At 43.7% G+C, this 12,770-nt stretch overlaps 1 protein-coding gene across 10 annotated transcripts in view; it reads right to left on the bottom strand.

The window, feature by feature from the left end:
• The window catches only part of LRBA (LPS responsive beige-like anchor protein), a 749,961-nt gene extending 747,477 nt beyond the window's left edge, over positions 1 to 2,484 (bottom strand). For 7 of the 10 annotated variants that reach the window (XM_042234941.1, XM_042234943.1, XM_060400972.1 and 4 more), the window contains exons 1-2: positions 1,937 to 2,017; positions 1,165 to 1,603 (exon numbers count right to left, since the gene is read on the bottom strand). In XM_042234941.1, coding sequence (XP_042090875.1) covers positions 1,165 to 1,383 — 219 coding nt within the window. In that variant the 5' untranslated portion in view covers positions 1,384 to 1,603; positions 1,937 to 2,017. Of the gene's footprint in view, positions 1 to 1,164; positions 1,604 to 1,936; positions 2,018 to 2,191 lie in introns of those variants that run through there. The other 3 variants (XM_015101368.4, XM_060400971.1, XM_060400970.1) reach the window with 1 other exon arrangement.
• Positions 2,485 to 12,770: the final 10,286 nt, after the last annotated feature.

Raw genomic sequence — 12,770 nt, 5'->3', positions numbered from 1 at the left:
TATGTGTATGTCTTTGCATATAAACTCCCAATACAACAAACTGCTAAAGAAATACTCTACTGTTCAAAGTTTTTGTATTCCATAGGTAAGTGAATTTCACCTAGCTACTTTCTCATTCTAGAAACTGTACCACAGGTAACCAATCTATTAGTAAAGGTCTAGTGAAGGAAATAATTAACTGCCCTGAATAAAACAAGCCTAACCTTGAAAAAATAGAGGCAAAGGGGAAAGGGGCTAAACAGTTATTCAACTACTGCACATTCATATTTCTTCCCTTCTATTATCTTGTAACACAGGTGAGTAGGTGGAAGGAGGAGAAATATCAAAGCCAAATTTATCGTACATTGACAGGCAACAGCTTGAAATAAAGAAATCTAAAAAGTCCCCATTAGAAATGAAAACTATTTCTATGACTACAAGAAAAGGGAAGTATGGCATATCCACCTTTTACAAATAACATTCATAGCTCATAGCAGTATAACCAGCAACTTCCAATGTCCAAACATCCTTTGCTGATAGACATGAATTCACAAGAGAAATAAAAATCATACTACTTCTGCCGCAATCCTCTTTTTAAACTGCCATTCAATTTTCAAAAGATGTAACCCTAAATTTCATTCCAAAATTTGACTTTTGTTCCTTATGTCTAAAAATAAAACTAATCGAAATTAAATATAAATGCTAACTTTGCAGCAAATTAATCTTTCATCAGCCCTGTGAACAAGAATTTTGTTCAAAATTCATGGCAAAACATAACTTACTCAAAAAAGGAGTAGGTAGAACTACCCTTTACATTATTTCTCAACTCCAAAAAAAGGGCACAAGAACTTATTTAAAATGTCAAAGATAAATGCACACTTAGATATACATCCCAAGGGGAAAAAAAAAAATTATAGAATAAAACTCCTCCATAGGAGTCCTCCGTAATACTTCCATGGTAACAATTATTTTCTTAGGACCAAAGGATCTGCTCACTTTCACAAAACCTGGAGGGTGTAAGTTTACATAATTCCCCTTAAACTGAAAATATCAGAAAGTGATTAACTTAGGTCAGCAGAATTTTGTTTCTATCACCAGCCTGAGTGAAGCACATGGCTTCAGCTCTAAGGTCTTGTTCTCCAACCCACTGAGAAGATAACACTGGTAAAATAGAGATCTACTTACCAGGTTAAAGACAGTTTCCACAATATCCCTATTGGATACTTCTCCAACTTCAACCAAGCCTGTCAGCACGGCAAATTTCATTCTGATACCCCTGATGGGGAGTCCTGGCGTCAGGGACAAGGCACCCCCTTCGGGAGGGGCTTCTCCTCCTTTCCCTCCACCTCCCCCGGCATCACCTGTTGGTGGCGGGGATGGGACAGTATTGTCGTCACTGGCCATGGCGAGTTCACGGGAAAGGACAACTCAAGAGTCACGCCGGGACCCAGTCGCCGCGCTAGTAATAAGCACACGGACGCCACGCAAAACGGAAAGGGTCACTCTTCCGAGCTGTGGAGAAACCCCAAGAGCAGTTGGTGTGGAAAGTCCTTGGCGTCGCCCTGCTGATTCTGGAGAATGTTTGTCCAATCTCTCTCCCGGAGGCTGACAATAACGCCAAACCCTATTGGAAGATCAGATCGATGTTAAAGGGGCTCGGTTTTGTCGTAGGGTTTTCGGGGAGCGAGGGGAGTAGCTGCTGTCCGTCAAGTCAGTTCCTACGAGCACCCCGCCGCCAGCCACCCGCTTGCCCGCGGCTCGAGGCGCGGGGTCCCGAGCGCAGGCGGGAGCCGGAGGCCCGGGACCAGGCTCCCTCCTCCCCCACACCCGCGCAGGTTCCAGGCGCAGCGCACCCTCTCCTCACAGGTGCACGGGAAGAGAACTGTCGCCGGGAAAGGGGGGGCTGCAGGAAAGCAGGGGTCCCAAAGCTCCCCTCGAGGTGGGAAGTTCCCCTCACCCAGACACTCCGGGCTCGTCCTCGCCCCCCGCCCGGCAGCCGCGAGACGGAGGTGGCGGCGGATCCAGGGCAGGAAAGGGCGGGGGAAGGGGGCGGTGATGACTCTCAACGCTCGGCCCAGGGGGAGGAGTGGAGCACCTCGCGGGCACCTGAGGTTCGTCGGGGAGAGGCGGGAAGGTGTGCAGTGGCCAGGAGGGAGGGGGCGGCCCGGCGGCTACGGCGAGGAGAGGAGGGAGGAGAGAGAGGTCAGCGCACCTGGTCGCAGCCTCCAAGTTTCCCTAGTCCGCTCCCCGGGAGTCCGAGGCTGCACAGAACTCCATGGCTTCCTGGCCCGCCCCACCCCTGCGCTCAGCCTTTGCAAAAACAGCCGCTGCCGGCGCTACGGGCGCGGCTGCGGAGGCCGCCGCGGGCGGTGAGGATGCTACTGCCCCAGCTCGCCCCGCCACCGCTGGCGCGGCCGTCCCTGAGCCCGCTGAAGCTGCTCCCCGCCGCCATGACAGCGCCGAGGGCGGCCGGGCGCGGCGTGCGCGTGCGCGAGCGCGCGGGGCGGTGGGGCGGGCGCGACGGCGGAGGCGACCGCGCGGCGGGGTGGGGAAGCGAGCGCGGCCCCCGGGGGCCGGCGGGGCGGGGGCGCCGCGCGCGGGCTGGCTCCGGGACCGCCTGCGAGGACGGGCGGGCGCGCCACGCAGGTAGCCCCAGGTGTCTCCTTAGGCCGGCCAGAAAAGACCTTTCTTTGCAGGAGCCCACTCTTCCCCCGCCTTCCACTCCCGGATCTGTGAAGGTGCTTTGGCGAGTGCCCAGGCGGCGATTCTTAGGCTCCTTCTGTTATTAAGTTACCGTAGGATCTCCCGGCGCGGAGGGAACACGCCCCTCATTGCCAAGGTGTCTTCTTGGACTCGGAGAAGGACACCTGAGGGACCGCTACGAGCCAGAGAGGTGGCAGCGCCGGAGCCAGCAAGGCTGCTGCCCTTGTCTAAGGGGAGCACAGAGTCCCCACCTCTGACAGCTTTCAGCTGCTGCCCGCCCGCCGCGCTCGGCCAAGACTCGGGAAGAGATTACCACTGGGATGCTCTGACAGCTGCCACCTTCCCCTCGGAAGGGAGTGTAGGGCGGCAAGATCATGTGCATGAGGAACGGGGAAGATTCCTTGCAGCTGCCGCCCCACCGAACCTCTCCCACATTCTAAGGAAGGGAGGGTTCCTGAGACAGCTGCTCTAAACAGCGTGGAGACGGGTTCATTCTGCCTGTAGGTCTCTGAAGGGTGTTTTCCTCTCGGGATTTTCCAGTGTGAAAGTTAGTTTCGCCTCATTCTCAGATTAGTTTATGAGATCAAGTATATTAGGATTAGAAACAATTCGGATCATCTGTGTCCTTCCCCCCTGCCCCCCATCAACAGTGAAGTGTTCTTCCTGCCGCGTTGGTGAAGTCGCTCAGTCGTGTCTGACTCTTTGTGACCCCATAGATTGTAGCCTACCAGGCTCCTCCGTCCATGGGATTTTCCAGGCAAGAGTACTGGAGTGGGTTGCCATTTCCTTCTCCAGAGGATCTTCCCAACCCAGGGATCGAACCCGGGTCTCCCCACATTGTAGGCAGACGCTTTACCGTCTGAGCCATCAGGGACGCATTAGTGGAAAACAAACACACATTAGAGAAGAAAGTGGCTTTTCACCCTTAGGGTACTTACTGTTAGAAGCCTTAAGGCCTTAAATATATATATATATAATGTTTAAAATACTAGCAGTCAAAAGTGAAACAAAAGTGGTGTCAAAGTTACGAAGCACTACGGAGGAATCAGGAGAAAAACTATATTGGCTTGAGAGAGGAAATAGTTTCCTACAAAAAGGGTTATTTGAGATGGGCTTGAAAAATGAATTTGATTTCAACCATCACATGGAAACTTAGAAAGGAGGGGAGCAACATGAGAAAAGACCAGAAGTACAGGAGTGTCTTGGTTTTAAAGGTTTTAAAACACTTTTTAAAACACTACAGTGAATTCAGCTGTTCCACAGCTCATGGTTGCAAATGTTTGTTTTCTATAAATGGGTTTAATATTCCAAAGATGAGGCAGACAGTTTTCTCATGATCTGAAATGATGACTTGTGCGTGACTAGGTTAAGAGGCAGTTATCAAGAACTTGCTATTCCTGAAAACTTCTAACACCTCAGGTTTACATTTTAAATCCTTAAGTGAATAAATCTGGAGGAGAAGTGGGTGTGCCAGCAGGACGGAGAGACATCTTTCACTTCACTGTTAGCACCTGTGGAAGGAGGCAAGGCGGCATTTAAACCACGAAAGTCTTCTCATAGCCTTTGCTCCCTCTGATTTGGGCAGAGTCTAATCTTGAGTACTTAAATATCTGGCCTATAAGTGCTAATAGAGTATTTGTAAGAATACATGCCCTCATTGAGAGGAAGCAGATGATGCTGCATGCCCTAAACACAGTGTGATTGTTTCAACAGAAACGAAACTAAAGCAAGCATTTGAATTTATATATCACATCATCATCAGCGTTAGTTGCTCAGTCATGTCCAGCTCTTTGTGACTCCAGGGACTATAGCCCACCAGGCTCCTCGGTCCATGGGATTTCCTAGGCAAAAATCCTGGAGTGGATTGCTATTTCCTTCTTCAGGAGATCTCCCTGACCCAGGGATCAAACCCAGGGTAATCTGCATTACAGGCAGATTATTTACTGTCTGAGCTACCAGGGAAGCCCAAATGTATCACATAAAGAAAGATAAAAGCAAAATGTTTTAAGATGAAAGGGAAAACAGATCATCACAAGTCTTGTTTAGCAGAGAGGGAAAAAGGTATTGAAATTCTGAGGGGCAAATACACCCAAATTTGGAGAATAAAGATGAAAAAATTTGCTTTTAAAACGAGGGAAAGGAAGGAATGGGGGGAAAAAAAAGACTACCTTCTGTAAAGCCAAACTTAAACTTTTCATCACCATCTAACATATATCTCTCTCTAACATCACCATCTTCACAGAATTAAGGGCTAAGGGTTTTCATAATTTTACTTGCCTTCAGTGTACATTGAAGTCATAGCAAAGAAGAAAAAAAGCAGTGGATTTAGAACAAGAGGCCTTGTGCATAACTCAAATTGAAGCAAAGAGAATGTAATTCCAAGGTGAAATTAAAAAGACTTGATCTATAAGCCTTCACTATATGCAAAGAAAAGAAAATTTTGATAATAAAAATAGGATGGAATTTTTCTTTGTTTCTACCAGAAAGTACACCCAGTCCACTATAACTTCTTGACATTTTGCTAATTAGATTATAATTTAGGGAAAAGGTACCATTTACATGACTTACTACACACCTAAATGTATATTGCTGGATTTGTAGTTTTCTTCAAATTATTATTCAGTGTAACTTATATCACGGGCTGGAAATTCATGGCCTTGGCTTGCAGCACCCTCCTCATGAGAAAGGCACGCATTGCTTTTACTATTCGTTAAATCTTACAAACGTTAAGGAAAACTTGGAGTGACATCTTTATTGGGCTTTAGCCCCTTGGAACAATTGCAATTTAAGAGGAAAAGACATTTGCCTGCCCTTATAGTTGGAAACTCAAATATTTAAGATTAAAAATTTATGCAATTATTCAACATCTAGAAGTTCAAAATGATCCACATCAAGTTAATTACATTGGGAGCATTTTTAAATTCTTGTTTTCCTTGTGTATGTCACACAGGGATAGAGACTTTGAAAAGGGCAAGTATGCTAGCCAAGACATGCATTTTAAGGCATAAAATGTTAATGAAGTATTTAGCGTAGTTGACATAGACATACACCAGATTGGTTGATTTGTCTCTTTTATTTTCCCATGTCAGTTTTATTCTTAAATAGTGTATAAATAGGTTGCCTGTTTACAGTGTTCTCTTACAATGAGAGTAAAGTAGCTCTCAAAATGTATCCCTCTTACAATGAGAGATAATTACAAGATAGTAATTGTCATGAGACTACAAGGAAATGTACCACCACCCTACTCCCCCCTCCTTTGCAATCTATATAAGTGCATATCCCTGGAGTGACTCTTGGCACTGTTCCCTCAATTCTGAATTGCTTATCTAGGTGCGGTCTCTGAGAAGCCAGTGTGTCCCCTGAAAGTGGTAGGTTACCATTTCAGCCACCAAGATATAAGTGATGGTTCATATAGGTAATGAGACCAACAGGAGATTGTTTCCAAGCAGACAGGAGAGGAAATTCCTTTTTCCAGCCCTCATTCTCTGGGGTTTGAACTTTGAAATGCTTGCTAATATTCGATCCCCTGGAGAAGGGAATGGCTACCCACTCCTGTATTCTTGCCTGGAGAATTCATGGACAAAGGAACCTGGCAGGCTACAGTCCATGGGATCACAAAGAAATGGATGCGACTGAGTGGCTAACACTTTCACTTTTCACTTTCACTCCACAAGGTGACTTCTGTCATACAGAGGCACACTTAGAGTATTCCGTCGTGGAACCCAAGCCACATGGAGAAACTGTGGAGAACAATCAAAGGCCTTCAGTCAGTAGCCCCAGCTGAGTTCCCAGCCATCAGACAACGTCTGTCCTCCACGAGAGTGAGCCATTGTGGATACTCCGGCCAGGTTGAGCCTTCAGAAGACTGCAGCCCTACCACGTGATATAAATTGCACTGTTGGGTCTAGTTAACCGACATAGGAATTGTAAGAAGTTATAAATACTTGTTGAATAACGCCACTGAATTTTGGAATTTTTTGTTATATGGCAATAGATAGAAAACTAAAATATCAGATAAAACAGATTATTTAACTTTGGATTACTCTCCCTAACCATGTTACTTTTGTTGGTCCAGTGTATAAACTTTAAAAAATATTCCAGCCTGGTCATAGCTATGCTATAACGAAGAGGGCCTGTACATTAAACAAGGTGGTAGTAACGTATTTAGCCAGAGAACCACAAGGGGAAAGGGAGATTTTGTGTTATAATCACATTTGGGGTTATAAAGTTCGCAAGAAATTTTCTAGGGAGGTTTTCTCTTTGTTACTAACTGAGAAGACTTAGGTTTAATTTGATTTTAAAAAGTACCCATTTCCTTACAGACACCACCCCAAATTATTTCTCTGCTGAGAAATGTTACAACCACCATTTATACGCATACCTGTATTAAAAATACAGGAAGGGGGGGAAAAATACAAGAGAGACTTCCACGTGGTCCGGTGGTTAACACTCTGTACTTCCACTACACGAAGCTCTGGTTGGATCCCTGGTCAGGGATACCACATGCCTCAAAGTGTGGCCAAAAACTAAATAAAAACACAGGAATAAAATGTTCAATTATACTACTAATCAAAGAAACATGAATTAAAATAATATTGAGATACATTTTATCTCTCTCATTACAAATATTCACAGTACTCAGTGTTGGCGCAGGAAAAATGTGTACTCTTATTTACTGCAAATATATATCACTGAAAAAGAGTCTTGTAGTATACTGCTCTTCGACTCTTGAGAATGTGTCCTAAGCATAATCAAGTAGCTCAGAGGTAGAGTTAAAACCATGTTGATGTCAGTATTACTTATAATTTCAAACATTTAGAATCAATGTACGTATCTAACACGCACACACACACAAAAGGTTGGTTAGATAGATAAACTATGGTTCTTCCACACTGTGGGATTCTTTGAAGCCATTAAAAATGGCATTGAAGATAGTACATGGACATACAAAATTTTCATTATATAGTAAATCAAGGGACTCTGCCTTTTTGAGTTATGTACCACTGATGATATGGTACTAAACAGAAACAAAAAATATTTAAAGCAGGAGGGACTTCACTTAATCCAAATCTTTCCAAAAATATTTCCTGACTGTTAAGCAGTACACTAGACATTAAAATCTAGCCCGTCTTGAGAACTCACAGTCTAATCATTGAGACAGACATCACAATGCAATATATTAACCCTATAAAAACCTAATAGGGAGACTTCCAAGAAAAGATTACAAAATAAATAGTATTAAAAAATAAATAGAACAGGCCAGATGAAAAAGTCAGGGAAGGTAATACCATGATATGAAAAATCTCCAGAGGGTTAGGAGAAAAGGGAACCTTCCTACACTGTTGATGGGATGTAAATTGGTGTAGCCACTATGGAAAACAGTATGGAGCTTCTTTAGAAAACCAAAAATAGAGTTATTTATGAGCCAGAAGTCCTACTCGTGGGAATATATCTGGAAAAGATGAAAACTCTAATTCAGAAAGATATATACTCCCCAGTATTCATAGCAGCACTATTTTACAATAGCCAGGATATGAAAGCAACCTAAGTAGCAATCAGCAGACAAATGGATAAAGAAGATGTGATATATACACACAATGGAATATTGCCCAACCATAAAAAAAATGAAATATTGCCATTTGCAGCAACCTTTGCAACCCTAGAAATTATTATACTGAGTAAAGTCAGACAAAGACAAATATTATATATCACTTATATGTGGAATCTAAAAAAATACAAATGAACTTATTTATGAAACAGAAACAGACTCACTTACATAGAAAACAAACGTATGATTACCAAAGAGGAAAGATGGGGGAAGGAGGGGTAAATTAAAGGTATGGGAGTGACAGATATATACTGCTGTATATATGTAAACAGCAAGGTCCTGCTATATAGCACAGGGGACTACATTCAATATCTTGCAATAACCTATAGTAGAAACAATAACAAAAATATAGACATGTATAACTGAGTCACTTTGCTGTACACCTGAAAGTAACACAATATTGTAAATCAACTATACTTCAGTTTTAAAAAGTCCCCAGAATGGTTGGACATTTTAACTCTTAGGAGACAGCTGAATCAAACTGTTATTCTTAAATAATTATATATTTATTATGGATAGAGCTATAGAGCAGTAAAAACATATATATGCATATACTGTTAACACATATATTGAAAAGCAGATCTTAACACCCCCATTTGGATCCTGTGTGATTCTGTTTATTTATGAGGAACCTAAGTGTGGGAAACTCTCATCCCATGAAGTTAAATGGTATTCTGATTGTTTAAAATGTCATTATAGCTTTTATTATCCCTGCACAAAGAGGGAACTGGAATTGAGTCTGTTTATAAAATAGTCTGCAGAAGGGAAAACACTGAATAGATTAAGCTCCATTCTTGGCTTTATTATGGGTGAAAATTATGTTAGCATAATCAAGAACCCATGGCTAAACTATAATTGTTATATAAAAATGATGAGTATGGGATGGCAGGCCGATTGTTAATAGCAAGTTGATGAAAGAGGAAGCTACAGAGGCTGAGGGGACCAGAGCAAACCAGGCTAATGCCTGGATTCTACCCTGAAAGCAACCTGCTGCCTTCAGGGATGTCAAACCCTACCTAGTGGTAGGATTTCACTAGACTCCTAAAACCACTAGCAACTACCCAACCCCAATACATATTTGGGTAGAATCACCCATTGTATAGTAGTGGTGGGTTGCAGTGTTTATATTAGTTTACAATAATTTGCATTTATAGAGGTGTGCAACTGTGTGCAATAATGAGATTAACACATTCATTGTAGGAGGGCACTTAGGTTTAGTCTTTTTCCTCAAAATGTTGAGAAACTGAAAGTAAAGTTAAAACATCTTCTCTGGGGCTTCCCTGCTGCTGCTAAGTCGCTTCAGTCGTATCTGACTCTGTGTGACCCCATAGATGGCAGCCCACCAGGCTCCGCTGTCCCTGGGATTCTCCAGGCAAGAACACTGTCCTTCTCCAATGCATGCATGCATGCTAAGGCGCTTCAGTCGTGTCTGACTCTGTGTGACCGCATGGACAGCAGCCCACGAGGCTCCTCTGTCCACAGGACTCTCTAGGCAAGAATACTGGAGTCGGTTGCCATTTCCTTCTCCAGAGGCTTCCCTAGCAGTCCAATATTGGTACTCCATGCTTTCAATTCAGGGGGTGCAGGTTCAATACCTGGTCAGGGAACTAGGATCTCTCATGCCTCACAACTCAGCCAAAAAAAAAAAAAAAAACAGTCTTATCTTCCCATTGGTAGATATCGCACCATCTTTACTGAGGGGCTCAGAAGTTTATAAATATTATTTACCTGTCAATCATTAGGAAAATGCAAACCAAAACCACATTGAGGTATCACCTCACACTTATTAAAATGGCTATCACCAAGAAGACAATAGGGGGCTTCCCTGGCGGCTTAGTGGTTAAAAAAAAATCTGCCTGCCAATGCAGGGAACACCAGTTCAATCCCTGGTCTGGGAAGATCCCACATGCTGCAGAGCAACTAAGCCCACGCACTGCAACTATTGAGCCTGGGCTCTAGAGCCCAGCAACCACAGCTACCGAGCCTGCGCACTGCAGCTCCTGACGCCTGCACGCCCTAGAGCCCAGGCTTGCTAACAAGAGAAGCCACCTCAATGAGAAGCCCAGAGAGTAGCCCCCCTGCTCGTCACAACTAGAGAAAAGCCCAAGCAGCAATGAAGACCCGGCACAGCCAAAAATAAATATTAAAAAAAGAAGAAGAAAAGAGGTGAAAAGCACTGGAAATTATGTGCAGAAAAGGGAACCCTTGTACATTGTTGGTAGGAATGTAAATTTTTTCAGCCACTATGGAACACGGTATGGTGGTTCCTCAAAAATTAAAGATAGAACCGTTCCACTTCTGAGTATATACCCAGAGGGAATGAAAATAGGATATTGAAATTACAAATGTATCTGCACTCCCATTTTTATGGCCGTGTTATTCACAAGGGCCAAGATACGGAAATAACAGTTTTGTTGCTGTTCAGTCTCTGGGTCGTGGCCAACTCTTTGTGACCCTATGGACTGCAGTGCACGAGGTTTCCCTGTTCTCCACTGTCTCCTGGAATTTGCTCAAACCCACGCCCGTCAAGTCGGTGATGCCATCCAACCATCTCATCCTCTGTCGCCCCCTTGTCCTCTTGCCCTCGCTCTTTCCCAGCATCAGGGTCTTTTCCAGTCAGTCACCTCTTTGCATCAAGTGGCCAGAGGATTGGACTTTCAGCTTCAGCATCAGTCCTTCCAATGAATATTCAAGTTTGACTTCCTTTAGGATGGACTGGTTTGATCTCCTTTCAGTCCAAGGGACTCTCAAGCGTCTTCTCCAGCACCACATATGGAAACAACTTAGGTGTCCATAAGTGGATGAATGGATAAAGAAGATGGGGTATGTAGCCAACAGAAAGAAGAGCATAGTGCCATTTGTGATAATATGGGTAGACCATAAGAGGATTATGCTAAGTGAGATAAATCAGGCAAAGAAAGGCTACTACTAGATATCACTTATATGTGGAATCTAAAAAAAAAGGCAAAACTCATAAAAACAGAGTAGAATGGTGGTAACCAGAGGCTGGAGGGAAGGGTGGGAGAATTGGGGGGATGTTGTTTGAGAACCAGAACAACTAAGAGAAAAATAAGTCCTGTAGATCTAATGCACAGCACAGTGATTATCGTCAACAACGCTATATTAGGAACTTCAGAATTGCTAAGAGTCTAGATCTTAATTGTCCCCACCACAAAAAAGAAAGTGATGTGGCAGAGGTGTTAGCAAACCAACGGTGGTAATCATATTGCAATATTGACAATATGGCAAATCAACACGCTGTACACCTTAAACTTCAGTTCAGTCGCTCAGTTGTGTCCGACTCTCTGCGACCCCATGGACTGCTGCACGCCAGGCCTCCCTGCCCTTTACCCACTCCCAGAGCTTGCTCAAACTGTCCATCGAGTTGGTGATGCCATCCAAACATCTCATCTTCTGTCATCCCTTCTCACATCTTAAATTTACGTGATGTTATATATCAATTATATCTCAATTAAAAAAAAAAACTTGCTGGAGAAGGAAATGCCTTGAGTCTAGAAGAATAAAGAAGATAGTATGACTTGAAAGAAGGCAATTTTCCTGAAGTGTTCAAACCAAGATAGCAAAGACTGTCAAGACCTAAAGGTTAGGAAAAGTATAGGTTCTAGGGCCTACAGAACCACACAGGGGCTATATCCAATGAATAGGTAATGTAAGATCATCTACTGAGATGAGAAAGATCATCAGGGAGAGTGTGTAAAATGAAGAGGAGCACAGCTACAGAGTACGGGGCTTGTGATAGATAACAGAATGTCCCATAAGGATATCCACATTCTATTAGGTTGGTACAAACCCAATTTCAGTTTTGGACTGTGAATTTTAAATCATTATAACAATGCTCAAACATAGCTTTATTAATAAAAATAGAAATCATTAAAATCAACACATTTTTTTGCCAGTGAGAAATAAGTTTGTTTATTCCTATAGCATAAAAATCCATGTTTAGGTTTGGACGAACTCTTGGAAAGCATTTTCTGCCTCCTGTTGGCTGTGGAGGCATTTTCCCTGCAAAAAGTTGTCAAGATACTTGAAGAAGTGGAGTCAGTTGGCAAGAGGTCACGTGAATATGGCTGGTGAGCCAAAAGTTTATAGTCCAATTCATTCAACTTTTGAAGTGCTGGTTGTGTGACATGCAGTCAGGAGTTGTCATGCAGAAGAAGTGGACCCTTTCTGTTGACAGATGCTGCTGCTGCTGCTGCTGCTGCTAAGTCGCATCAGTCGTGTTCGACTCTGTGTGACCCCATAGACGGCAGCCTACCAGGCTCCACTGTCTCTGGGATTCTCCAGCAAGAGTACTGGAGTGGGTTGCCATTGCCTTCTCCAGTGCATGAAAGTGAAAAGTGAAAGTGAAGCTGCTCAGTCATGTCCAACTCTTCGCGACCCCATGGACTGCAGCCTACCAGGCTCTTCCATCCACAAGATTTTCCAGGCAAGAGTACTGGAGTGGGGTGCCGTTGACAGA

This window comes from Ovis aries, chromosome 17 (genome assembly GCF_016772045.2).
Source record: "Ovis aries strain OAR_USU_Benz2616 breed Rambouillet chromosome 17, ARS-UI_Ramb_v3.0, whole genome shotgun sequence".
NCBI classification, from domain to species: Eukaryota; Metazoa; Chordata; class Mammalia; order Artiodactyla; family Bovidae; genus Ovis; species Ovis aries.
This window is presented reverse-complemented; position numbering and strand designations above follow the sequence as displayed.